The sequence below is a fragment of the Pectinophora gossypiella genome, chromosome 18 (assembly GCF_024362695.1).
Source record: "Pectinophora gossypiella chromosome 18, ilPecGoss1.1, whole genome shotgun sequence".
NCBI classification, from domain to species: domain Eukaryota; kingdom Metazoa; phylum Arthropoda; class Insecta; order Lepidoptera; family Gelechiidae; genus Pectinophora; species Pectinophora gossypiella.
In genome coordinates this window covers 9,713,070-9,740,580 of record NC_065421.1, presented here as the reverse complement: position 1 = coordinate 9,740,580, position 27,511 = coordinate 9,713,070, and the positions used below count along the sequence as shown (strand labels likewise).

The following is a 27,511-nucleotide window of genomic DNA, read 5'->3' as shown; positions in this document are numbered from 1 at the left end:
CATCGATTTTCAAATTTTGCACTTTATCAATAACGCCGCTGAGGCGTTTGCGCTCCCGCTGTATTGTATCGTGGCTGACTTTGCAAACTGACGTATCTGCAATTTTTTTGCTAAACTAATTTGTCTCTCATTGACAAAAAAAAGGTGCAAATCAGATTCACCAATCAGATACGTCGGTTAGCGACATCAGCGACAATATGTACGTCTCCCTAATATGACACTTCTACTCAAGAAACTGTAATTTTAGTTTATCTATTTTTTAAATATTTCACTTAATAAATAACCCGAATATGTGAATGAGGAGCTCGGTGGCGCAGCGGTAATCGCGCTCAGTCTGCGATTGTTGAAGTTAAGCAACTTTCGCAAAGGCCGGTCATAGGATGGGTGACCACAAAAAAAAAAAGTTTTCATCTCGAGCTCCTCCGTGCTTCGGAAGGCACGTTAAACCGTTGGTCCCGGTTGCATTAGCAGTCGTTAATAACCACCAATCCGCACTGGGCCCGCGTGGTGGTTTAAGGCCCGATCTCCCTATCCATCCATAGGGAAGGTCCGTGCCCCAGCAGTGGGGACGTTAATGGGCTGGTGATGATGATGATGAAATAACCCGAGATCCTTGTAAAAGAACCTGAACAAGTTCTTTAAAGCGATTCTCATACGACGTGGATTTTGAACCGGTGCACCACCCGGCGAGGTGGTGTTCGTGTGTTAAACATGAGTGGATTACATACAACTTCATACAAGTCTGTCAAAAAATCCCTTGCCGACCGCTTCACCGCCAACCGCGTCGGCGCGCGGTATTGCGTGAAATCGCCTAATTATCGAACTTCATTTGAACGTTAACTAACTCTGAAATTGCTTCCTTTCAGTCCAAACCTGACCTGGCGCGATATTCAACATTTGACGGTGCTGACTTCCAAAAGGAACTCGCTTTACGATGCAAAGGTGAGATATAGCAAACAGAAAGTGAACGTAGAATCGTTTTTTGTCACCTTTAGATCTGTCTTTATTTAGTAATCAGAATTTTATAATTTATCTTTGACCTAGGAAACTACCCAATTGTTAATATGTTTCTCTTGTGTGCAATATAGAATTGTATTGAACGACTGGATTAAAATGAACCTTATACAATTTGATTCCAGGGCCGATTTCACTGGACCATGAATGGCGTAGGGCTGGAGTTTAACCATCTGTTCGGGTTTGGGGTGCTGGACGCGGGGGCAATGACTGCCCTGGCCGCCAACTGGCGCTCTGTGCCTCCTCGGTACCACTGCGAAGCTGGCTCCGTGAACACTCATACGTAAGTCCACCTGTCGATCATACGTTGAAGAAACAGAGAGGAACTGGGAAAAACGGCCTCAGTGGTTGAGCGTTAGGCTCGCGATCCGGAGGTCCCGGGTTCGAATCCCGGTAGGGAAAAATCACAAAAATTACTTTGTGATCCGTGATCACCTGATTGTCCGAAAAATATGATCCGGGCTTCGGAAAGCACGTTAAGCCGTTGGTTCCGGTTACTACTTACTGATGTAAGTAAGTAGTCGTTGAATGAGTCATGTCAGGGGCTTTTAGCGGCTCAATAATAACCCTGACACCAGGATTGATAAGGTTGCGTCTCCACCTCACAACCCACACGAGAGAAGAAGACTGGGGAAAATGGAACATGAAATGTGTGTGCCCGTGAGGGGTTATGGGAGAAACCATGTCAGAACGTCGAGGTTCTTGCATCAGAAGCGTATCCGAAATAAACGAAACGGTGGGAAATAGGTGTGAGTTTAGGTATGTGAACATTCAAAACCATCAATTTAGAGTCATGTAAAAAAGTGGTTTAAACTGTGTCTTGTTCGTACTTATGCGTTAGGTTGCCTGTCCATCGGAGCGGAGCGAAGCAGCGAAGCGGAGAAGAAAATGAGAAATATTAACCAATAGAATTGCACAAAATATTTCGCAACTCCCTGTACTTATGGGTTAATATTTCTTCGTTTCTCCACTCCGCTGCTACACTCCGCTCTGGTGGACAAGCAGCCCTAGGCGACACACAGTAAGAATAAGATTTCTGTATGGAGTAACCGAGATATGCTTGTTGCAAACTATAATTAAGTTCCTAAACAAGTCCATCCGTATTGTTTCAGTGAGATCCCATCAGAGGGCAGCATCACATTGAAGATCGACACTAAAGCGTGCGCTGGCTCACCGAGCGAGGTGCGCTACCTAGAACACGTGCAGGCTGTCGTCAGCGCCAACTCCACCAAGAGAGGGGATCTGGAGTTCTTCCTCACCAGCCCTATGGGCACTAAGTAAGGATGACTATTCTTCATTGACAGGTTAGGTATGGCGTCGTCGTAAATGTCTTCCATGTAGGATACAATCGAAACCAATGTGCGCTTTTCAGTATTTAAGATCAATCCCCCCTCTCTCCGTTGCATTACTACCACATGATGGTGGAGTCTACTTTTCGCGTCTTTCACATCATCAGACTTTTGATTACCTAATATAAACATCAAATATAAATTCGGCTGCCGTACATAAGATCACATTTTAGGCATCAACATAATTTATATCTACGTCAACAGCATTGAAGAGCCACGCTCTTGTCGGTGTAACATTTTTCGTCCAGGTACCTATCTCTTTTCAAAGTCAATTCTTTGTCTTCTTCCTATGACAGGAACGACTTCTCCTACCTAAGTCACGTCTAAAATAAACTTCTTTCTATGATATGCTTCTGTTCTCCATATGTTCCTTTTTCAAAGAGGTTCGCGTTTAACCTCTATCATAATTTGGTCTGAGATGGAGTGATCAAAATACTTGAATCAATTCTGACTTTCTACATTGATAGACAATCCAGGGAGAAGGTGTAGTTCACATTGTTTTGGTGTTTTTCGACCGGGTGATATACAGTTGAATATAATTTAATACTTTCTTATGTAATGTCAGTCGCAAGGGTTGTAGTAATATCACTTTATTAATATTTTGCGTCTCCTCTCCGCTGGCAGATTCCAACATTTTTCTTTAATGGGTTGTGTTCGTTGATAGGTAGATGGTGGAGTTTATGGAGAGAGTGCTTGGCATTTTGCGAGGAGACTTACTGATGATTCAATTGTTATTTTATCATTATTTTTATTTCTTTGTTGTTTATAGTTTTCTTTTTGTTTATTTTTGTAAGTATATCTAGTTTGTATACTGTTTTCTCGCCATTAGGTTATTCTGTAATGCATGTTCTTTTGTAAATAAAAAAAATGCTGGACTTCCAGGTCCATGATACTAAGCCGGCGCGCCAACGATGACGACTCACGGGATGGCTTCACCAAGTGGCCGTTCATGACCACGCACACCTGGGGCGAGTACCCGCAAGGAGTCTGGACCCTAGAGGTTGGTATCTAAACTTGTAAAGTCTGTGACTGTGTGTCATTGACCTTTTATAAAAGTAACGACACTTGTAATCACGAAATCGACTGAAGATTTATTGTTCCTGAAAGAGCTAATATATTCATCAGATAAGCAATGTATTAACACTTTCGAACCAACGTATCCTCCATTGAAAATGAAAAATATTCATTCATTAACAAAGTTGGTACATTGTTGCAATATCTAGTTGTTGTGACCCTCTATTAAGTGAGAAAACACCTGTATCAAAAGGCCACACTCTTCATATCTATTATAACTATAGTAGGTACCATAAAAAAAATAATGAAGGGCCGTAAAAAGGTTTTTGTCTACGTTTTTTTTATGTTAGATTTCAAATCAACTTTTATTATCAGCTGCGTAAATAACCACATTTTTATATTAGGTATAACTTTGCGTTTCATACTTATCTACCATCTACATTTTCCGTCCTCAGGCTCGGTTCAACGGCGGCTCGGGCCCCAGTTCAGCATCAGGCTGGCTCCGGGGCTGGTCGCTGGTCCTCCACGGCACTCGGGCTCCGCCCTACGCCCAGCTGCAGCCCCAAGACCCTCACTCCAAACTCGCCGTCGTCAAGAAGGCGCACGAAGACAATGCACTCAACCGAAAGTAAACCACACGATGAACGGGGTAATAACAATACGTCTAGGTTTTTTAAAGCTTCAACAACTCCAGAAACATCTAGATAGTTCGAAAAAGACATTGTGATACTTGAATAACATTGTCAGGAGCGCTCTGATACGCTATCTCCATTCATTTTCTATTTATAGCAATCGTAGTATGCGGGCCGCATCATGCGGCATTAGGTTTGTTTATGGCCACTTGCGAAAAGGTTTTTGGTAAGTAAAAATAGTGTTGCAGGATTTGTGAACACAACATTGGTAAAACCATCAATTGAAACGGATTCGGTGGGTTAGCATCACTATTAACGTCAACCAAGGTTACAATGTTGCGAAACTAGTGCCGTTAAAGTAAAAAATAATTTATTCGATTCGGAGTGAAACTAAGAACTGGGGGGTTAAAATGGTCACATCGAAGCAATTCATCTAAGAAAGCAATATTGCTATTTGACATTTGTTTGCAGTGCGCACTTACTTTTATATGCGCAAATGTCAAATTGCAACATTGCTTTCTTAGATGAATTGCTTCGATGTGGCCATTTTAACCCCCCTGAACGAGCGTCTCTGTTTTAAACGGTTAACTAAGAAAGTAAATTACATTTAGATAAAGATCAAAATCAAATGTATCCAAAGAAAATTAAAAAGTAATAGTAACACAAAGGTTTGATGGTAAATAAAACAAGTCCGAAAACTTATTGGGGGAATGGTAAGGAATTTTATAATTGATCAATTTTTACAATGAAGGATAATTATATAATTATATATGTATACTTGAGAGTATTAACAGATTGTAGATATTGGAAAGGATAGAGTATTGTTATTATTTCGTTTTAAAACAAAAAAATGCAAGTTTCGTTCAACGTCATTAAGATCTATTGGTGTTGAGCGAGAGTTGTGACGTCAATGGAATTTGATTACAACATGATACTAGGAATAGGAACATTGACAAGAACTTCTTCTTCTCTTTCTAATCCTTTTATCCCCTGATGAGACGTAGGGCTCGAATAAGAGATTTCCACTCCTCGCGATCTTGTAGCTTCTCTGTAGCTTGCTCTCAAGACATGCTGAGAGTTTTGAACTCGCGGTCAACCGAGCGTCGCCAGGTCTCTTTGGGCCGCCCCCTTTTGCGATTTCCACGCGCACACTAGGTCAGAGCTCGTCGGACGGGTGTTCCATAGGTCTTCTACGGACATGACCAATCCACCGCCATTTCCGTGTCATATCAGCTTCCACAGTATTTTGCCCAGTCATCTTTAATAAGAACAATACCTGAATAACTAAGAATGTACCGGACGGTTACCAGAAAGGAGGAAAATCACACCCAGGGACTCCATACAAAATTCTAACTTTTATCGCGTCCCGCTATGCTGCGTAAGTTCGAGTGAGTAAGGCATACAGTTCGCTTCTGCTCCCCCTTACTCTTAGGGGCTTAAGGTCATTTAGACTAAAGTAAGACGGACTCAGAGGGAGTGAGGTAAATTTAGCTCGGAGACCAATACGAATTGGTGCGGGCGGAGAGTTACCGTTCTATAAGTATTAGCTATTCTTTATTCTATGCTAATAGGTGAAGTATCGGCTCAATAACACATAAATCTTGATGAAATTGGTAGCTTGAAAGGTACAAATTCGCTGAAAATTAAGCAAATAACATCTTGAACGAATAAAGAATGTCTTATATAATGTTCCTATTTCTAGTATCGTATTTGAAAAACTGAATTTACCCTCTTGAAATAGATAAAGCAACACAGTTCGTTGCCCCTTAAGTAAACGTATTATTTTCACTAGAAACAATTTTAAATATATTATGTCTACCAAGACAAGTGAGAATTACATCTCTACCTCACTAAGTTTAGAGTCCAGTCTGTATTCATTCATCAAATGATTTAAGATTGCTAGACGACGTTTGTTATAGATTAGAATCCAATATTTGTTTTTTTGGAACAAGGAGAAGAATTGTTGGTTGGAATAATTCTTTTCCCAACGATGAAAAAATGGTTTCTCCGGCTGAAGAATTTCTCTTCTTTCGTAGACACCAAAAAAAGTTTACATCTAAATAAAAGGGACTATGGATAGGACAGTGTTTCACCACGAATACTTTCCTATCTATTTACTCAACCAATTATTTGGATGTAAGAGAACAACTAAAAGAAATCGCCACGAGAAGCTCGATGCAAACTGTAGTAACTTAAATATTTTTAATTTTGAAGATCTCAAACAAATCCGGAAACTGCTTTTTGTGACGATTTCATTAATTATAAATATATTTTTCGAAATATCTTTGTCAAAATTTATTTCGTTTTTTCAAGTCTTCTCTAGTGTCTATATATACCTACCTTATTTTGTGTGTTTTTTTAACTATTCTTTGAGCATAAAATATGGGTAGATATTTCTCATTTTATTTATTACCTAGAATATACGGGTACAGTTTTATTATTTATTCGTACAAATATATTCACATTTACGTATTATCCATTAAAGTAGCTTGTATTTCACTTATTGCTTGATTTCATTTTAATTTTTGTAGTAAATTTTGTTCACTTTCCCTTTAAATCAACATTCTGACCATGCCAAACATATCAACTTTTGAAATATGCATTCGCCGAAATACTAATAAACTTTATTCACATATTAATTTTATTACATAGGAAGGTGAACAAGACTTCACGCATTTAAATTACCTAATTTTAAGCATTTTTCATTTAATTTCTAGTCATGTTAGTACTATCATTGTTTATTGAGTACCTACAGTTTTTTTTATAATTGATTGAGTACATTATTTAATATCATAATTTAAATTTAGATTTCTTTGATTTAGAAAATTCAAATGGACTTCATTTAACCCAGCTAAATTAAGTTCATTTGAATATTTTCGTTTTCATAGCACACCCCCTTCTCGTGTGCCGTGGAGATATGTTAGAGGATATACAAAGAATATATTAGAGAAATTATCGTTATCAAATAAGATTAATAAAGGTATTTATGTAACAATTAAAGAACTTCCTTTTGGGCCCAGCAACAGTAAATATGGTTATTATTAACAGCCTCTTTATATCTATTTTCTTAAAGAGATGAATTTATTAAATACACAAATAAAACATTCTCAGCGTTTTTCACTTCCATTATTATCCAAATATATTTATATAACTGTGTATGGACCTATCTACGGTAGCTATGTGGGCATAAACAGTAGATTTATTACAAAAAGCATAGGGTAGTCGTTAAGGACATAAAATCATATAAAGAAATTCTATTATGTACTACTATTATAGAAAATATAATGTGATTTGGTGTTGTATTTGAATTAAATGACGTTTTTGTAATTGCTGCTCCTTTCCCTTTCGTATTGTTTCGTTGAATTTGATTTTAAACTTGTCTTAAAGGAGAAATGAAACATGCGTTTTTTTTTTAAATGAATATTATTTTACAATAGTTTTAACACGTTAATCCGCAGTTCACTTAACTAAATACAGTGTAAGTCTATACAAACTGAGTGTAACCTCATTACACTTAACCATCTATTGAATGTATTAACACTATGTACAATACGAAGAAGTACATACACAGACCATCATTAAGGGCACTTGTGGTAAAGATTCGTTATTAAAAAACATTTTTGTTAATTAATAAATAAATTGGAACATGGCAACATACATTACATCAATCTTAATAATTAACAAAATTTGTTTAAAATACAAAAATCCGTTATACATAATATTCCTAATTTCGTAATTCATTATGTTCACGGTAATCTCATATTACGACGATTTCATACGACTTATACGCACTATTGTAGTTTGTAACTTACGACTAATATTGACCACTGAAACGAGAGTCGATAAGTTACACTGTTTTGCACTGAGCCGTCGTCACTTGCATTATTTTAAATAAAGTCTTTGGTCGTGTTTTTGATGGAAACAATATTTATAATATTAACCCTTTCACGGACGGAGACCATGGGTCATTGATGGCTCATACTAGATAGTATGACACCGTAGAATCGGAACGTCCGTAGACGTTGTGTCCTTGAAAGTGTTAACTATTATTTTCCTAATTTTTATTATAATATTGTTTCCATGGAAGACACAGGAATGTTGCTCCTCTATATATACAGTACTGGTTCTGACGTGTAGGTTTACACGCCCATTTCGTTGTACGTCCGACCATTGGGTACGTCGACTGCGCGCTCCGAGATCCCGTTGAGCCCATTAGTGTGCCCACGGGAGCTTAATTGTCAGAGATCTGCAAATGTACAATAAAAAAAAAACATAAAACCATGGTATAAGAAAACCAGGTATGCTCAAAAGTGACAGCTAGCATTTCAAGGTGACGTCATCCCACCCTACGTTGCCATTTCGTAAAAAAAAATTACCCACGACCAATATTTTTAATTTATTTTGGAAATTTTGTACTTTTAGTCAAAGATTTGCATACAGTTTTAATGATTTTTATAATGTGACAAATAATAGTAATTAAATACATTAATCAGTGATTCGCTTATTTTTTAATAATAAAATTTACGTCCTTGGAATGTTGGAGATACCAATTTAATGGTAACACCTACGTCATCAAGGGTTAGCAATGGCGGCTTGTCATAGGATTGAGCATGCCTGGTCTTCTTACACCATGCTTAAAACTACAACAGCTTCTTATGTAAGTAATGTTAAACTGAACGTCAAGTTCAATACAATTGGTGATTAAATTTCAAAATAGACAGTTACAATAGCTTCAATGCGCGGTACGAGATAGACTGTCAAAGTACAGGGGGGTTAAAATGGCCACATCGAAGCAATTCATCTAAGAAAGCAATATTGCAATTTGACATTTACACATATGAAAGTAAATGCGCAATGCAAGCAAATGTCAAATAGCAATATTGCTTTCTTATATAAATTGCTTCGATGTGGCCATTTTAACCCCCCAGAAACCATTGTTGTGTAGTTCATTAGCATAGTGATGCATCAGTCAAGATTAGGCCGATCGATTCTGTTCTATGTAACATTACTTATGTCAAAAACTCAATAAATAATGCAAAAATAGGTAAGTACTTAGATCAAAATTCCAGTTGTCGTTATTCAGATTTATGTATTATGAAATTATAATCACTGCGAGACAACAGTGAAGGTTGATTTTTGTCTTGTTAATTCGGATGCAATCCAGTTACTTAGCGCGCGGAATTCTTGTAATAAAGTAAGACATAGAAGGGGTGAGGTCGGCGCTACGAATTGGAGCGGGACGGAGAGTTACTATTCTATACGCAGTATTATTCTTTCTTCTATGCTTATAGTTGTGTGGTCTTCACATGTTTTGTCACTTACCCATAGTTTCTTGCTGTAGTTCTAGTTTGTATGCAGGGTTGTCATACGGTGGCAAAGATGACTCGCGGGGAGCTGTTGGTACAGCTAGAGGAAAGATAACTTATTAGTACAATCACGTCATCCAGTGATAAACACACATTAAAGCTCAAGGCACATATAGGTGGTAAGGCGGTTTATATACAAACTCTCGCTTTCCGCTTCCGGTAACGCCTCTGTGTGCATTGAACTTAATATTATCTAGAAAATTATTTACTGTAAAGTGAAGAGATATTAAACGTAAATTACATTTATTCTATTCGGTAAGTGACCACATTGGTGTTATTCAAAGTTAAAGGTAGCTATATATTTTAATTTTAAATCTAATTTTATTTTAAGTTATACCTGTCATTTTCTTAACCGCCGAAAAAGAAAGGGACGGGTAATCGACAGGCATAATAGTATTAGTTTTTTTCACAGATGTACGTTATTAAAGTTATTACATCTGTAGTTATTTTCATTTTCTTACGTTCACTGTAAGGTAAGCAACCTCAGGGTGTGGTTGGAGTCAGGAACGGGAGATCCTGTTCATTAACATGTATGTTTACTCAGAAAGAAGCTCGAAATGTTTATTCAAGTTGTGTATGACATTTGCCACCAAACAAGGTGTGTTATTTTGAACATTTCGTAAATTTCAGAATTAAAACATGTTCTACAATCAAAACTACTGGACTTATTAGTTTTGATTGTAGAACTTAGAACTTACCAAAAATCAAAAGGTGGCAACCTTATCGATCAACTCAGGTGTTCTTAATGATAGGATTAAAAGGCTACTAGGCCAGAGCCGTTAAACATACATACATACATAAACAGCCTATATACGTCCCACTGCTGGGCACAGGCCTCCCCTTAATTAACCGGAGGGGGTATGGAGCATACTCCACCACGCTGCTCCAATGCGGGTTGGTGGAGCCGTTAAAACCTTTGCAAAAAAAAACTCAGGTGCTCCTTCTTTCATATGAGGTTTGAGATAACTGACCGACCTCTTCAACCCTGATTTCAGGGTTATTATTAAGCCGCCAGACGCAGACTAGGTGTCGCTGATTTTTGTATTTTACATGGCGTAAAAAATGATTCTTAGTGTAGGTATAACGATGCGTTTCCACTGAAGTGGAGCGGAGCGGTGCGAAACGGAGATGCGGAACCGCTCGATCGCTCTGTCCCAAGCAGTGATTAGTCGACTCCTTGACATCTCCGATTGTCTCTCTGCTCCGCTGCAGTGGAAATGGTATGATACCGGTGTAATACTTTAGCTGTCGGATATTTACGAACAAGTACCAGCATCAGACGCAGTGAGGTCTGTATTAACTGTTTACTTGCGATCGCGACCATGGCTACACGTACCGTCCGTGAACGTGTTAACTTTGTTGAGTGAAGTGATTTTGTGTATGAGTACTTACGTGTGATAGGCACGGAGCGCGGTCGATGTCGGCGCACGAGTACCAACAGAAGCAGCAGTGAGGTCAACGCCCCCAGGGCTGCCACCACGCCGACTACCACTAGGGCTCCGTAGTAATCGCCCCGCCCAGCGCCGCGGCTGTCCGCGATCGAAGAGGCTTCTATCTCATCTGGGAGAGATAATAGATATGTGTTAGAAAAATCTAGGTAAGAGTACTACAAAATAAGAGTCTTGCACATGTCGGGATAGAGACATGCCTAAAAATATAAAGTTTAAAAACATTTTTTATTAATCTGTTTCAAAGTCCAGAAATCAAATCCAGACATTCAGTGAGTTCATTTAAACACCTGATTTCGAGTTCGTTGGTTTTTGTGTTTTGTATGTTCAAACTGATATTATGCCTTTGTATTTTCATCTGTAGTGCATAGTTTACTACTTATAGTTATTTTAAATTACCCGTGGACCCACTAATGGGCCCACAATTAAAAAAGGATCATTGTACTTACTGTCAATTTCTTCAGGAGAATCCTGTGATTTGGTATTGATTTCCAAGACGTTGCTCGTCTTAATTTTACCGTTTGTCAGAAACAGTTCTAGCCACACGCGACACCTGAAAACAAAAGGTAAAAATTTGCTAGAGGTGTGGTTGCAATCATTGTTACACAACAACACCCGAAAGAAGGGTCAATTTATGGGCAATCTAAGCCCCAGAATTAATTAGATCCTTTGGTAAATAAACGAAATTCTGAACCTACCCTCTATTTGGCCTAAACACCATTAAAAAATAAATAAAATAAAAAGAGTTTATTTCGGACATGTTCCATAGTGGTTAGTAACAAGCAATAAACAACTTAATCTAGCGTTAGTAATAGAACGATAAAAATAAAATAACATTTACACACGACACGGCTCGACAATTATAGAAAACAAGAAAACGTACACATTAACACAACACATTACTAATAAGCAGGTTCCCACCGCCTGGTTACCGGTATCTGCAAGTCCACTTCAGTATGTAAGCGCATCCAGTGGCCCAGCAGTGGGGAGCATTATTATCTCTAAATTACGTACTTTCCGAATAATCAGGCATGTTTCATAACCTGAATTTCCTTCACATTAGTAAATAAATGTCATAAAAACATAAAAATTACCTAGTACTGGACTCAAGCCCGTTAAGCAGAATGGTAGGCGGTAGATCTCTGGCAGCTAGTCGGAAGGCGTCATGTTCATGTCTGGTGCTGCCACAAGCATGGGCTGCTCGATACACGCGGACCCAACGTTCTCCAGGAGACGGTACCCCATGCCAGGTGAGTTCTGCGGCGTCTGAACCGACCACCCTCGCTTCGATGGTCACAGACCAGTTGTATGGATCTGCAAGTTGGTAACGTTGAGAACAATGCCAGTGTTTGACTTGAGAGCAAAATGATTTGGAAACGCAACTCTTGGAAATATCTTCTCGTGTACTTTGTAAGGTGAGATCCAAACTCACCAACCCGACTTGGCTTCAAACATGTCTCATTTTCTATTGATGTTATGTATGCAAATCTGACACGACTTAGTAATGCTTTCTTTTGTAATCATAGAGAAGCCGTAGAATAATTACTACCTACTAAAATTATACACAGATATCAAGAAGAACAATAAGATACTTAATATTAACTGCAACTTTTATCTTAAAATACTCACCAACAAACGGTGAAGTGGTAAACTCGACGCGACCAGGGTCGTGCAGTTCGGTAGTAGCACGTGGAGGCGGCACCAGAATCATGGAGGCTTCGTACTGAGTGCCGGGCCGGAGCTCGTGCAGCTCAGCTATTGACCGACTGTGGTGAAGCAGCTCGGTCATGCTGTAGATCGGAGTGCCTACTGGCCTGTACCTGTGTGGGAAACAAAATCGGATTTATTCTTCTTCTGTTATTAATCTTGTCTACAATTCGAAGAAATGGGAAAAAAATAATAATTGTGCACTCCTTATTATATCGTATCGTAAGACCACAAAAAACTTTTGAGTTTCTATTTTAATCTGGGGATGGAGGCATGGAGCCTATTATAATACAGTTTTGGGCTGCAGCTTCTACAAACCAAGGTAAAAGCTTAGTGCCAAAAAACAGTAAATGATCTTAAAGCTTTTTTTTAAGTTATAGTATTACCAACATTTTTTTAGCATACCGCCCCTCGCTTTAGCCACTACAACTAAGTACATACCTGACTTGTACACCATCGATGAACTGCAGCTCCTCTTCAGTGAAATGTCTCCAGCTAACATGTGCAGCTGTATCATTGACATCGACCACCGAGAGTCTACAGTCTATTGTCCTGCGCTTCTCTTCCATTGGTGGTACCTTGGTAAACAAAAATTACACATGTGTTGGCGATTTCTTAATCATCATGCTATAAGTTTATTTAATTTTTTATATTTCATTTTTATGATGACGTATTTTATCAGCTTTCGATGTATCGATTTTCATATTAGCAATGACCGTTGTTCCTAGATTTCTGCTTTCTTAAAAAGATTTGTTATCTGGGTGCAATAAACTTGTTCTTCAACAGTCCAGGGTACGTAGACAACATCTTATATAAATTGGTGCGCTCTTTGAGAATCTGGATCTAATATGCCATCGACGTAAAGAAAAAGGCAAATAATACAATTGGTTTCTTACTGTACTTACCGTTGGTAGATCCAATGTGCGTACACTGTAGACCTGGCTCTCTGGTTCCACAGGCAAGTTGTGTAGGAACAGTTTGCCCTTGATCTTGTAGGTGCTGGACGGCTTCAGACCTGTCAGACGGAACTCCAAGCGAGGAGTAGTCAGCACTTCATCTGCCGGGGCGAACACTTGCGAGTACCAATTTGACACGTCTTCGTCACTATGGAGTAGAGAAAAGTGTTTTTTTTTTTTTTTAATCGGGTGAAACTTTGTACATGATAGGTCATTGTGAAATGTGTCGTGGGGTTGTCAGTCTATCCCGCTCATACTCAGGCTAGTTAGGCTTATATATAGCGTACCTAATAGAGTTGTGGATAAGTACTTATTGAAAATTACGCGTTTTTCATTATTGTTCTGAAATAGACAAACGTCAGAACAGAATCGATAGATAAGCGGAGCACAGTATCCCAATGATAATTAATATGAATAAGTAGCTTTGGGTCAACTGATAAATACATTTGTATTGTTTCCTTATCTAAAGAGCTTATTTGGTAAAATTTACCAAGTATATTGCAAAAATGACTTACGCTTTATCAGTATATCTCAAATCAACGCTGCCTCTCAACCCAACCAAAACTGGAGGCAGGCCGAACAGCAACTTGACACTAGTCGGCGAATCAGCTTGCAACGATAGCACTGTTAGCTTTTTATTCTCTTCTCCATAGTTCGGTGGAATGGTTAGTCCTGGGGGCAATGCGGTAAGGGTGGGGTCTCTGGAGTTCACAGGCCGGTGGAGATTGTTCTGGTCGTAGTCCGGAAGGTCATCGGTGGGGAAGTGGATTTCTGGAGGAACTGTTGGAAGGAACGCAGGAGGGCGATTTGTATTGACCGCGTCAGGACTTGGTGTTTGACCTGAAACACGAAATGTTCTTTAATATCTCAGCAGTCAAACATACAAAATGATACAGAGATTATTAGTAAAATAATGGCAGCGTGTGTTAGTATGAGTATGGGGTGAAGTATGACTAGAATAAGTGGTGATTAACAAGTTTATGTTGTAAGTAACAATTAAGTGACGCAACGCAACATTCTGGCCACAGCTGTATTCAGTCACAGTCGAAACGATTGTCATAGTCAAACTATATCTACAACAAGTTGAACAATATCTAAAAGAAGACTGAGACAGACGATTGTCTCCACTCACATCCATCGAAAGTTACATAACATTAAAGGAAAAACAGCTAACAGCTAGGCGAGGTCACTGACCTGCCAGGACGCCATTGGGTTTTTCAGCTGATCGTCCGAGGTTCCTATTTACCTCTGATTCCACTTCCATTTGACTTACTAATTGATCCAAACCCAGTGGACTTTGAACTGTTGGAATTTTTGGTCCTCTATATGGCACAGGGCGTAACAAAAGTGTTTCATATGGGTTAGGTGCCTTCGCCGGTTGAGTTTTACCTTCCGACCACATACCGCCCACATTCTCATCCGTCTTCATAATGTTTAAATCATTATTTCGTCCAAAGGACCACTGTTTTCCATAAGTTTTTTGCTTGTTAAGCTTTGAAGAAACGGTATTATAACGTGAACTACTCTGGATTACTTTAGACGGTACATATACTATAGTTCTATTTTCTGTAGCAGGCATAAACATTTGTTGTGTAGTGAGTGGTACGACGTTCATGGTGTCCATGGTACGGTCATTATCAGACACCCTGATGTCAACGGCTGGCAAAAAGAACTTCACATCACCTTTTTGTTTAAAATTTGGTGATGGATGGCCCATTTTCAACAAATTATCGCTCGGCGGTTGAATAAGTTCATGCATCTTATCATCAGAAATGACAAATTCAGGTAGTTTTGGATAGTACTTCAACATGTCTTGTGGGTTTTTGAAGTCCATTAATATGTCAGGTATTTTAAACTGTCCCTTCCAATTCAAAGATGGATTATAAAAAGCTTCTTCGGGACGAACTGTCTTAATTGTTTCTACATTCTTTGGTGTAAAAGCAGTAAGATTATGTCCGACAGGGTAGTTAGGAAAGTTTTTTGGAAGTTGTAATGAGAACTTTCGAGATTCATCGATGACAACAGGGGTCGGTAACACAGTCTTCAGAATTTTAGGAAAACTCTTGACTGGGTGTAAGTGTCGAAAGAAATCTGTGGGGCTGGCGCGGTCAGTATGCGCGGACAACATCGTTTGGGTCGTAGTAGTGAGGGGGGGGACTGGTGTCACATAGTTCTCCGACCCATACATTGGTATCACATTATACGTTTGTAAAGTCGTGGCATTCTTTTCTTCGGCTGCAAGCAATAATGAGGATGATCATGCAAATGAAAATGATAAGACAGGTTTAAAATCAAAAGTGAAATGGTTTTATGAATATAATAATGATGATACTGAATTCCCTCATGCAGTTTTGGATGAAGAGCTGGTTGTCATAGGTCTTACCATTGGGTATACATCCCCATTGTTTGCAACAATCTTCGTCGGAGATGTTAACGGGACCGGGCCGATGGAGCGGTGGGCAGCGCAGAGTTTGAGGTGGCAGCGGTGGAAGAGGAGAACACACCTCTTGGCAGTCCAGCTCGCCATTCTCACAGAAACATCGCTGCTCGCATCCCGTCAGGGATATCGGCACTTCGGTCCAGTTTGGTACACTGGTAAAGTAAGATGCAATAATGTACTTAATCAATATTTATTTAAAAAAAAATGTAAAGAAGAAATACAATGACGGATTCAGTGGTTCAGAGCAATAGTTTACCTGCTACTAATATAATGGTTTAGTATGTAAACAAACAACAGAAGATGTCAAATACCTCTGGACAATAGTGGCTCCTTCATCTTTAGTTCGAACCCAATACTAAAGAAGAAAAATCAGCAATACTTACTCAAATCCTTTATAATGACAAGTTCCGTCGCTAAGACACCGGGCGGCTCGAGGGCAACAATTTGGGGGTATGGGAGGCGGGCTGGGGGCCCACCGTACGCAGCCTTTGGAGACCAGCTCGAGGCCCACGTGGGACGGACACTGCAGCTCCACGCATTCCCTCTGATGATGCCCTGTGCACTCGCACAGCTCTGTGCAGCCTATGTGGAATTCCTCACCTGATAGATAAAAATGACAGTGTAACTAATTATGACACCTAAAAACGAATGCTCAGAAATGGAATAAAAGTTAAGTCAGTTCATAATTATTATTCTTGATACCTATAACATTGGTCTAACAGGAAGCTCGGTGAAGCCCATACTCACGCACTTAGTAGTAAAATCAAATCAAATATAACGGAAACATTATTATTTCATTTCATTATTATTATTATTTATTTTTATTTTGGTGCAATAAAGTAGTGTATTTATATTGTATTGTAAACATTCAAAACTTATACAACACATGAAAGTAATAAAAATAGGCGGCCGTATTACTCTAATGCAATTTCTTCCAGGCGGCCACTACTAGTAATCAAATTGCGATAGATGCACCTGTGACCAGCCCAATTGGGAATAAAGATGTGAGCTTATGATGTTGAAGTTATTTGTAACAATAAAATGTACTTCTATTACCCATGCAAATTCATGGCTATTTTTTCACAAATATTGAGTAAGTACACTCAAAGTTGTGGTCAAGGGCTAGCAATAGAATTCCTACAATCTAAAAAATGTTCGTAAGGCTTACCAATATCATAAAACTTTCCATCTTGATAGCACCCTGGCTTATCCTCCGGCACTAACATCGTATCATTGTCAGTCTTGTCACTTGACGCTGTTATTGTAAAGTTGAATTTAGTTCCTGTCTCTTTAGTCTTTAGGATATAATCTCTTCCTCCAGGCAGATCGAGTATTAGATTCGAATATTTGAGTTCAACGTCTTCAAAGTTTTTGCCTCCATCACTGCTTAGTAGCAGGTAAATGGGGTTTTCGCTGGAGTTCATTTGCATAAGGTTGACTTGGACGCTGTTATTCTGGAGGACTTTGACAGAGCCTATAGGTTCTTTCGGGGCGAGGGGGAGAAAACCTGGGTTGGGTTTTGGGTTGTCATGTTGGCCGACATGATGCACTAAGTCGCTGTAGTCTTCGAATCCTTTTATGCTCTGCTGTAAAAAAGCAGAATTTACTATAAGTAAGTATGTAACATTGAAAAAAGCTAGAGTGAAACAGTTTAATGTGGCTGTAGTCCCATTAGTAGACGTTTTAAGACGAGATATGTCCATACGAGTCAATGAACATGTCTAAGAAATAGAAAAAGTTAGAAAGTTTTTTATCATCCCTGATGTCATGCATTATGTATGTTACTTATAGATGTACCTAAATATAATCCCTAGACGACCTCTCTAGTAGCCAGTGGTTATGTAACATCGACCATCATTTCACCAGAAGCCCCGGGTTCAATTCCCGGTTGATTTAATGTAATGAATGATTTTGTTGTAAATTAACCAGAGAATAGGGCTGAATTCTTATTGAAAACCTGCACTTACTCAGCATAGCAAGGACCCGTGGCCGTAATAAATCATCAAAGTACTTAATGAGAACGGTTGCGGCTCTCGAGTGATACGTAGTATTCAAAAGCCATTGCAAGTTGAATATTCTGTCAATACTTAGGCCTAGACTTCACCAATGTGTAGCTGTTTATAAATAATAAATAGAATATCGCGCCATGTTACGTACATATCATGTGCAATTCTAATTTATTAAGGAGCTCGGTTCGGAGGAATTATGAGGAGCTCGGTGGCGCAGCGGTAAACGCGCTCGGTCTGCGATTGTTGAAGTTTAGCAACTTTCGCAAAGGCCGGTCATAGGATGGGTGACCACAAAAAAAGAGTTTTCATTTCGAACTCTTCCTTGCTTCGGAAGGTACGTTAAGCCGTTGGTCCCGGCTGCATTAGCAGTCGTTAATAACCAGCAATCCGCACTGGGCCCGCGTGGTAGTTTAAGGCCCGATCACCCTATCCATCCATAGGGACGGCCCGTGCCCCAGCAGTGGGGACGTTAATGGGCTGATGAGATTGTTTATTATAAAAGGACGCCACAAAAACAATAATAACATCATTTAAAATTTTCAGAAAACAAACAAAAAAAGCAAAACGGATGTTCGTCGAAATGTAGTCGAAATGATCTTAAGGTGGTGGTGGACGTCCTGAAATAAACGAGCCTCACTCAGCACAAGTCGCGCCATGATTTGGACACTAGTTAGCCAGTACGTCTCTACATTGGCAGAGTCTAGGTCTTAGGTTTTTTGTTTATTTCATGTTAAGTTGTTCAAACCTCAGTGGTGCTGGTGGTGGAAGTGGTGCTGCTGGTGGTATTCTCAGGCTCTTCATGGACGTCCTGGGAGACATCGCAGACCTGCACCTCGCAGCATTCGTCGTTAGGATCCTGTACGTTGATACACTTGTCCGATGGCTGAAGTTTGTTGCATCTGAGGACACATCACATAATACGCATCTGAGGAAATGTGTTCAAATTATAATTGTCCAGTTTAGTAGAGTCAAGAGATCACTTCTTATTTGCCAAGGGCAAATCCGATTTTGATGTTTTTTTTTTTCTTTTGTAGGGGCAGTTTTTTATATCATTAAAATGGGTCCAGGCGTCTTGGAGTAATCGTTGATTTAAACCAGATATTTTATCTTTTGAATTTGCCTCATTAAAATCGATAATTTACTAGACTTTTGTTAATCGAAAACTATAACAGAAACTTAAGAAGAAAGGTCTGTGCTTACTTTAACACAATATTATAAGGATGGTAAAATAAATATGATTATTCATCAGTTCTACATAGCCTTGATCGATGGGGCTGGCATAAGAAACTTAGTTATAAGCCCCTAAAATAGAAAGAAAAAATAGGATGGTAAAAAATAAGGATGGATTACCTAGGCTTGCAAGTGACGACGGAGTTAGGTTCGCAGGAGCAGGTCTGCTCACACCCGATGTGCCACTTGGTGCCGACAGCGTGCGTGTCGTTGTTGTACCGGCAGACCTCTACTTTGTTCACTTTCAGTTCTGTAAGGACAACCAAGTTGATGGTGTTAGATATTCTTTGTGTTAGGTTTGTTTGTTTGTTGTGAGAAAACCCACATTCCCGAGAAATGCATTTTCGGAGGTATGTGACCTAACTTGTATTGGACGGGTTTTCCCTTCGCGGGTTGGAAGGTCAGTCAGGCAATTACTTCTGTAAAAAATCGGACCTTTCACATCGTCAAGTTAGGTAAGCGGACCCTGTGAATAATGGGATAATGCTAGGGAGATGATGAACCATTATTACCTTGATTGCCAGTAGCGCAAGCGACGATAGAGCAGCACTCGTCGACCGGTGACTCGAAGCACAGCGGATCACTGAGTCTGCGCCCGCGCCGGATGTACGGGTGCTTGCAGCGAGGGGTGCAGTCGAAGGTGCCGCCCGGAGAACACTCGCAGGTCTCCTCGCATCCGCGATCGATGCGGTCGCCGATCTGAGGGTAAGAATAATCAATGAAGTGCTATTAAAAAAAAGTACTTTAGTTTACACATAACATAAACACATACATAAACTGCCTATATACGTCCCACTGCTGGGCACAGGCCTCCCCTCAGTCAACCGGAGGGGGTATGGAGCATACTCTACCACGCTGCTCCACTGCGGGTTGGTGGAGGTGTTTTTACAGCTAATAGCCGGGACCAACGGCTTCACGTGCCCTCCGAAGCACGGAATCATCTTACCTTTTCGGACAATCAGGTGATTCAAGCCTGAAAAGTCCTTACCAAACAAAGGACAGTCTCACAAAGCGATTTCGACAATGTCCCCATCGGGAATCGAACACGGACCTCCAGATCGTGAGCCTAACGCTCTAACCACTAGACCACGGAGGCTGTTAAACACATATACCTTTTATATTTGTTATTGGGTAAGTATACACATACGTAGCAACATAATTCAATATACTTATAATCTGATTTGGGGAACGTAAGCCTGGAAAGTCCTTCATTGGAGTAGTCAGAGGTGTAGTGAAAACTGCACTGCGCAAGAAAAATTTGTAACGCATTGGTGCAATTCCGGTACGGGGTTCTCAAACCTACTGCTCAAAAAAGCTGCAACTTACCAAACAATACACAATAAAGAAACTTTGCGTGCTAATCAAAGCCGCAAAGTTTACCATGATGCCTAAATTCTCAAAAAAATTGATTGTCTTTAGTGTTGGCAATTTAAAAAAGAAAAGGAACGTCACGTCTCTCTTTTTAAGAAAAATAATGTTTTGGCGGGATTTTGGTCGGAGACAAAAGAAAGAGAAGAAAAACAAAAGACGACAATTTGGGTCGGGCGAAGGATTCGCAAGACTGAAAAACTGATTGCAAATTGTATTGGACTTTAAAAATAATACTTATATTAATTAGTGGTAATAATTGGACTACGATAAGTTGATAACATTAGCTAAATTTTAAAGCTGTTTAAAATTTATACCTTTATTACTAACAGATTCTAGAGATTTGTAGTAAATATTACAACTCGTATTTACTGTTAGGTCTCATGGACAAGTTGTGTCATTTGCTAGTAAGTACCGCGTATAGCTCATTGAAAATAACTATATACTTGTAGGCACTACAACGTTCATTGATCATATGCTTGCAAATAAACATCATAATTTAAGTGTTCTCAAGTAGGGTACCGCCGAGATTCTTAAGTTCACAAGCCATGTTATAAAGTTTAATGACCCGCAAGAGAAAAGCAATAAGGAAAATGTCGTCGACAGTTTTTACTGTAAACTAACAATAAGATGCTAAATTATGCAAGTTGTTGCAAAAGAGGAAATCGGTGAAGGTAAAAACTACACGAAAAACAAAATCAATGGAGATAAAGATTAATCTTACAGCAACACGAATCGTGTTACTTATTATCTACGGTAGAACAATAACCTCAAGTTAATCAAAAGTAAGACGCAATTCTTTTAAGAAACCGCAAATAACTCTACTGACCTTATAAAATACTTCATTTTCTTTGCAGGTGTCTGTTTCTTCTGAGGCTCTGTCAATAGTTAGTAGTGGACTGAATGGCACTTGGAGATTGGAATAGAACTTCTCAGGGATCTGCTTTTCATGTTTGTTGTGGTCGTGTGGCATCAGTCGAGGAGGATCGTCCTCATCTTCGTCCATATTCACATCGCTAAGGTCAACTTTTTGACTTTTCTGCTGTTTTGTTTCATTGTGGAGAGCGTTCGCGAAATTTTGCAACTCGTCCACATTCAGATTTAGAAGTCTCGGTTGTTTAGGAGTTTCAGGTGCGTCTGCGGCTTCTGTCGCTTCTACCTTAGGAGTAGCATCTACTTCTCTTTTCTGGGGTTCTGTTGTGGGTTTTTGTGGTGGTAATGTTGGCAGGAATGAAGGTTGAAGCGATGGGTCTGCAGATGTCGTTTCGGCAGGTGGTAACGTTGATGGAACTTCGTCATCTTCGGCCCCGATTTTACCTGTAACAAGATTGATATCTATTAAAATGTGTGCAATACCAGAAATGATTACATTCATATCGAATAAAAAATATAATCGTCCCTATCACCATCTACATTCATTGTGATATTAGAAAGTCTGTATTTATTTTTCAAATTTGTTCTCTTAGAACATTATTCGTCTTCATCTTTGTGTAATAAACTTCACCTGTCGGTATTATTTTCTTATTGATCTCGATTCATTGAACGCTGTCTACAGAACACAGGTTACTCTCATCTCTAACTAGATTACGGTCAGTGGGCGATCTAAAGCCACACAGAAATACGGTTAGTTACACTTTTTAGTCGGTAAAAACATCAATCTTATTCACAAAGCGATAAGCATCTTGATCGATTGATCGAGTCTCAAATAAACGTACCTAACTGTTGTATTCGGGTTGGCGACGATTGAACTCTAGCATCGTAACGACATTTGTTTTTTCTTTAATCTTACTTATTTACATTTGAAGTGGCGGTTTTTCAACTTGATCCGTGATATTTGGAACTTAGTCTTTTTGCACCGTTACTTGCTTTTCTGTTGATGATTTCCAATCGGTAAACTACCCTCCATGTCGCCATAGCGTGATCCCATTTTCACAGGATCCGCTTACTTAACCTGAAGATTCGACAGGTACGGGTTTTACGGAAGCGACTCCCTGTCTGACCTTCCAAACTTTTTTTGACGTGACTTATTGTACATTTGCCGCAAATGGCATTAACCATTTGGCCAGACAAATAGGGCCCGCTGAGGACTCTCACCCGGAGACCTTTAAACCCCTGAAGGGAAAACCAGCCCAATAAAAGTTCAGTCACATACGTCCGAAACGCATTCAAAGAGCAAAAGTGCAGTCACTGAGCCCAGCGAATTATTTGTAAACAGTCTTGAAATTATGAACCATTAGTTGTCATAATTATAAAATTTATGTTTTTGTAGGTGTTTTTGGGCTATTACAGAAACGACATGTAACCAGGAGGTCTTAAGTGCAACCAGTTAATTTGTTACTGTGCAAAAAACTGATTGGACTTTTGCACCTTATCGTACGTAGGTTCTCTCCATATCTCCTTTAACGTCGGAAATACAGCCAAGTCATATGAGTCTTCAAATTTACTTCAGAAATAATATGTTATTTTTAATATTCGAGTTCATTCAACTTTATCTGCAGAAGGATTAACCTCAACACGTCTTGACCCATGTCTGAATGTGATGAATGGCCGGAAAAATATCATCAATCCATTGTTACCTCACGGGCCCTTGATGGCAACCTCTTGTTAACACTGTAGCACTTCCTTTCATGAAAAAAGCTTTTAAAGTTTGTTTGACCGTATGTGACGGGGAAAAAATGGTTGTTATTGTAAGTATCGAAACAGATTAGTATATGTGTGTTTAGAAACCCTGACACCAGGGTTGATGACGTTGGTAATCCACCTCACAACCCACACGAGAGAAGAAGAGACGAAGTTTGTGTAAAGCTTAATTGAAATGTTATACTGCAATTCATCGAATCATCAAAATTAAATTGCAAACGAAATTGGACAAAAGTAGCAGAAAGTAACAAATGTCCAGCACTATTAAAACATATAATACCGGGTTCTTACCGCGTTAAAACCAGGGATATGGGACTCCCGATATTTCAACACAGTTGCAAGTGCTATGGTCCGTGATCACGGGATGACTCTAGTTTTAAGTACTTAAGTATGATAATAACCTCGTAAATCCTGGTATCAGGGTAAATTATTGAGTCGTCAAAGCCTCTAAAATGGCTCCATGGTTCATGTCCAACACTAGTCGGGGTTCTATTATGATCAAGCATTGCCATTAACATTGAATTAAGTGGCGCTGGCGTCGCGTCGTACTCGTTCACCGTATAAGGAGACGTGAGCACCTGCGGACGCGCATAGTATTTGCATGCGGGTGAGTGTCACTCATCGACTTTAAGGTGACATGAATATGCGAGCAAACATACTGTAGTGCTCTCAATAACTGCCATACAAGGGCATCCGTCATAATGACAAGCTATCAGATACTATCATGTAATGTAAAGATATTAGGCACCAGCTGAGTTGTAATTTTTCTGAGTAGTCTAAGCGGGTTCCAAATGGTGGGGCGTGAATTTTTTTGGCGAATTTTTTCATCTCATATATAGATATTAAGTTGTTATTTGCGAAAACCTATAATTGGCTTATTGTGTAGTTATAACAACAGCCTCTGTGGTCTAGTGGTTAGAGCATTAGGCTCACGATCTGGAGGTCCGGGTTCGATTCCCGATGGGGACATTGTCGAAATCACTTTGTGAGACTGTCCTTTGTTTGGTACGGACTTTTCAGGCTTGAATCACCTGATTGTCCGAAAAAGTAAGATGATTCCGTGTTTCGGAGGGCACGTTAAGCCGTTGGTCCCGGCTATTAGCCGTAAAAACACCTCCACCAACCCGCATTGGAGCAGCGTGGTGGAGTATGCTCCATACCCCCTCCGCTTGATTGAGGAGAGGCCTGTGCCCAGCAGTGGGATGTATATAAGCTGTGTATGTTATAGTTATGACATAATCTATTATTTCTTTTGCTGTTGATTTTCCGAAGAAAATAAAATAAAAATAAAGTATTTCGTAGTGTAAGAAATACATAAATTACATGATAGTTATCCGTGTGTGTGACCGGCCAAGTTAGTGTCAAACGGATTTTTTGCTGGTTGTTCATTCTGCCTAAAGACTAGGTAAATAATATAAAGCTATGTTTTTCATAACTTTTGCGTCTTTTTACTGGAATGCCCCCACTTAGGAAACATTCCCAGCACGGCATATCACTGGTTTGTGACACGTTTCTCCAGTAACACACATTTCTCAGTTATAAAATTCGTCATACCGTTTTCTCTTAACACTGCGTAAATTGTAGAACGTACCCATCACTTTTACTGTAATTCTTTCACACCTCCACGATTATTATTTTTATTCGTCAAACACGACTTTGTCTTAATCGGAGTTAGGTACCTAATTGCTTTTCGCTTTCTTTAACGTTAACGAATATAACGTAAGTGATAATACTTATACTACTACATACTATGGAAGAAAAGAAGTAAGTAGATAGATTATGGGAAATAAACAAGAAATAGAACTTAGGAAATGCGCCTTGACTTGCCTTTTAAAAGACTCCAATGACGAAGATCTCCTAATGCTTTAATGACAGAGAATTCCACAGACGGACAGCATGCGCCGTGAATGACTTGGAGTAGAAGATTGAGGAATGGGAAGGAATATTTAGACACAAATTGTTGGATGAACGAGAGTTGAGGGCGAGAGAGTTGAAGAATGAAGGACGAAGCGATCTTTAAGATAGAAAGGAGATTAGGGTTAAAAAAGACAGAATATAGAAGGAACAGGATATGAAAGTCTCTCCGACGATGAATAATTTACATATTCTTTATATACATATACAGCCTTACAAATAAAAACACTATCATTTCAAAATTATACTAGGATTAGTTAAACCTAGTATAAGCCGATAATAAAAAAATCGAATAGAAACCAAAAAATCACATCTGTCAATGTCAGTCTGTTTTGGGTTTTTCCGAACTTAAACTGGGATGAGGGTTAGTTTAGCGATAGTATGAGACGTTACACCAAAGTATAAGTTATTCCGAGATTATTTGTAGATTGTTCTTATTCTTAGGTTATGATCGGTACAAAAAGTTACACCCGATTTAGTCTTCTTATCTTGTCGATGGCAAACTAAATCGTAGTATCGGCCCAAAACTTGGCAACAAGTATGGCGCTATCTGCAGCGCTCATCAAATCCTCCTGCGTGTGTTCGGGCACGCAGGACACGATTTAAGATGTTCCATCGTTTGGGGAACAGTGCCGCACTTGCACTTTAAGTCCGAGCCATCCGAGAAACCCCACCTGAACAAATTGTCCTTACTTCGGCCCCCCTGAGTCCGAAGTCTATTTAGAGACTTCCAGGTAAGCCAAGGCAAATCAAGACCTGGCGGAGGTCTCTCATGCCTACATCCCATAATGGATAACGGACTCATACGAGTGGGGGGTCGCTTAGATCAATCTAACTATACTTACGACAAAAAACACCCTATCATTCTATCACGCCATCACCCACTTACAGAGTTGATAGTCGTTGATTTTCACCAACAGTTACTGCACGCAGGACCGCAACTGTTATTGTCATCACTGCGTGAACAGTACTGGCCTATACACGGTAAACAATTAGTTAACAAAATTGTACACAAATGTGTGATTTGTTTTAGAGCTAAACCTAAAGTAAGTGTACCTATAATGGGCAACTTACCACCTTCTAGAGTAAATCCAACACCTCCCTTTCTTTATACGAGCATTGATTATGCAGGTCCTTTTAATGTTAGGGACAGGAGAGGACGAGGTTTCAAGACAAGTAAATGCTACATTGCTATATTTGTGTGTGCAACAACCAAGGCGGTTCACATTGAACTAGTCTCCAGTTTGGAAACTGTTAGCTTTCTTTCAGCCTTAAGGCGATTTATATCCCGAAGGGGAAAACCAAAGGAAATGTTGAGTGATAATGGCACTACATTTATAGGCGCTAATAACGAGCTTATTGAATTATATAACTTTTTAAAAGATAACTCTGGTAATCTTATGACCTCATGTGCGAATGAAAACATTATCTGGAAGTTCTTACCTGCTTATACCCCACACATGGGTGGGTTGCATGAAGCTGCGGTTAAGTCTTGTAAATACCATCTTAAAAGGGTCTTAGGTAATTCTTTATTAACCTACGAAGAGTTCTCGACTATTCTAACTCAAATAGAATCTATTCTAAATTCACGCCCTCTATGCCCAATACCTAACTCTAATAATGATGAAGTTTTTTGCTTGACGCCAGCCCACTTCCTATTAGGTAGGACACCTGGTTCAATACCCGACTACGACTACACTGATGTACCTATGAACAGATTAACTCACTACCAGCAGTTACAGCAAGTACAACAAGATTTCTGGCGAAGGTGGTCTAGAAATTATATCGGACTGCTGCAGACACGTTCCAAGTGGAGAAGTTCCAAGGGCCATGGTCTCCGCGAAGGCGACGTAGTCCTCGTGAAGGAAGACGGGCTGCCCCCGAGCCACTGGAGGCTTGGACGCATCACCAACTGCTGCCGGGGGAAGGACGAGGTCACGAGAGTCGCAGAAATCCGCACCGCGAGAGGGATCATCAAACGCGCATTTAACAATATTTGCCCGCTACCTATAAACGGAATAGAATAAGCTTGGATGAGTCACCACTTGCTGCTGAGAGAAGGACGAGGTCACGAGGGTTGTCCCAATCCACACCTCAAGGAGGATCATCAAATGCTACCTTTAAAATAAGTTATATACCTACTAATATTACATACTTGCACTATTTTCTACTTATCAACTAAGATTAGTTTGTACATACCTACTTAAATTAATCACTTACTACCTAAAGCTATTTCCTACTTGTCAACTAAGATTAGTTTGTACATACCTAATTAAGTTAATTACTAACTACTTAAAGCAAACTAAATTCATATAATTTACATACCTAAAACTAAATTTATATAATCTACCTAATCCTAACTGCTTAAGGCTAACTAAATTTATATAATTAAAAAAAATACTTCAATTATTATTTCTGCATAAC

General features: G+C 39.4%; 2 protein-coding genes across 5 annotated transcripts in view; one reads left to right on the top strand and one right to left on the bottom strand.

The window, feature by feature from the left end:
- LOC126375128 (neuroendocrine convertase 2) overlaps window positions 1-7,115 on the top strand; it is a 98,997-nt gene extending 91,882 nt beyond the window's left edge. The window contains exons 10-14 of the mRNA XM_050021974.1: window positions 867-942; window positions 1,140-1,297; window positions 2,127-2,291; window positions 3,246-3,363; window positions 3,833-7,115. Of these exons, the coding sequence (XP_049877931.1) occupies window positions 867-942; window positions 1,140-1,297; window positions 2,127-2,291; window positions 3,246-3,363; window positions 3,833-4,009 (694 nt within the window). The 3' untranslated portion in view covers window positions 4,010-7,115. The remainder of the gene's footprint in view (window positions 1-866; window positions 943-1,139; window positions 1,298-2,126; window positions 2,292-3,245; window positions 3,364-3,832) is intronic.
- A 283-nt stretch (window positions 7,116-7,398) lies between these two features.
- The window catches only part of LOC126375121 (putative epidermal cell surface receptor), a 61,495-nt gene continuing 41,382 nt past the window's right edge, over window positions 7,399-27,511 (bottom strand). The window contains exons 3-18 of one of the 4 annotated variants that reach the window (XM_050021962.1): window positions 21,363-21,850; window positions 19,678-19,864; window positions 19,286-19,415; window positions 18,681-18,834; window positions 17,095-17,509; window positions 16,310-16,526; window positions 15,870-16,078; window positions 14,002-14,326; window positions 13,436-13,634; window positions 12,972-13,108; window positions 12,453-12,643; window positions 11,918-12,137; window positions 11,273-11,376; window positions 10,768-10,935; window positions 9,332-9,415; window positions 7,399-8,255 (exon numbers count right to left, since the gene is read on the bottom strand). In XM_050021962.1, the coding sequence (XP_049877919.1) occupies window positions 8,248-8,255; window positions 9,332-9,415; window positions 10,768-10,935; window positions 11,273-11,376; window positions 11,918-12,137; window positions 12,453-12,643; window positions 12,972-13,108; window positions 13,436-13,634; window positions 14,002-14,326; window positions 15,870-16,078; window positions 16,310-16,526; window positions 17,095-17,509; window positions 18,681-18,834; window positions 19,286-19,415; window positions 19,678-19,864; window positions 21,363-21,850 (3,236 nt within the window). In that variant the 3' untranslated portion in view covers window positions 7,399-8,247. Of the gene's footprint in view, window positions 8,256-9,331; window positions 9,416-10,767; window positions 10,936-11,272; window positions 11,377-11,917; window positions 12,138-12,452; window positions 12,644-12,971; window positions 13,109-13,435; window positions 13,635-14,001; window positions 14,327-15,869; window positions 16,079-16,309; window positions 16,527-17,094; window positions 17,513-18,680; window positions 18,835-19,285; window positions 19,416-19,677; window positions 19,865-21,362; window positions 21,851-27,511 lie in introns of all 4 variants that reach the window. The other 3 variants (XM_050021965.1, XM_050021961.1, XM_050021963.1) reach the window with 3 other exon arrangements.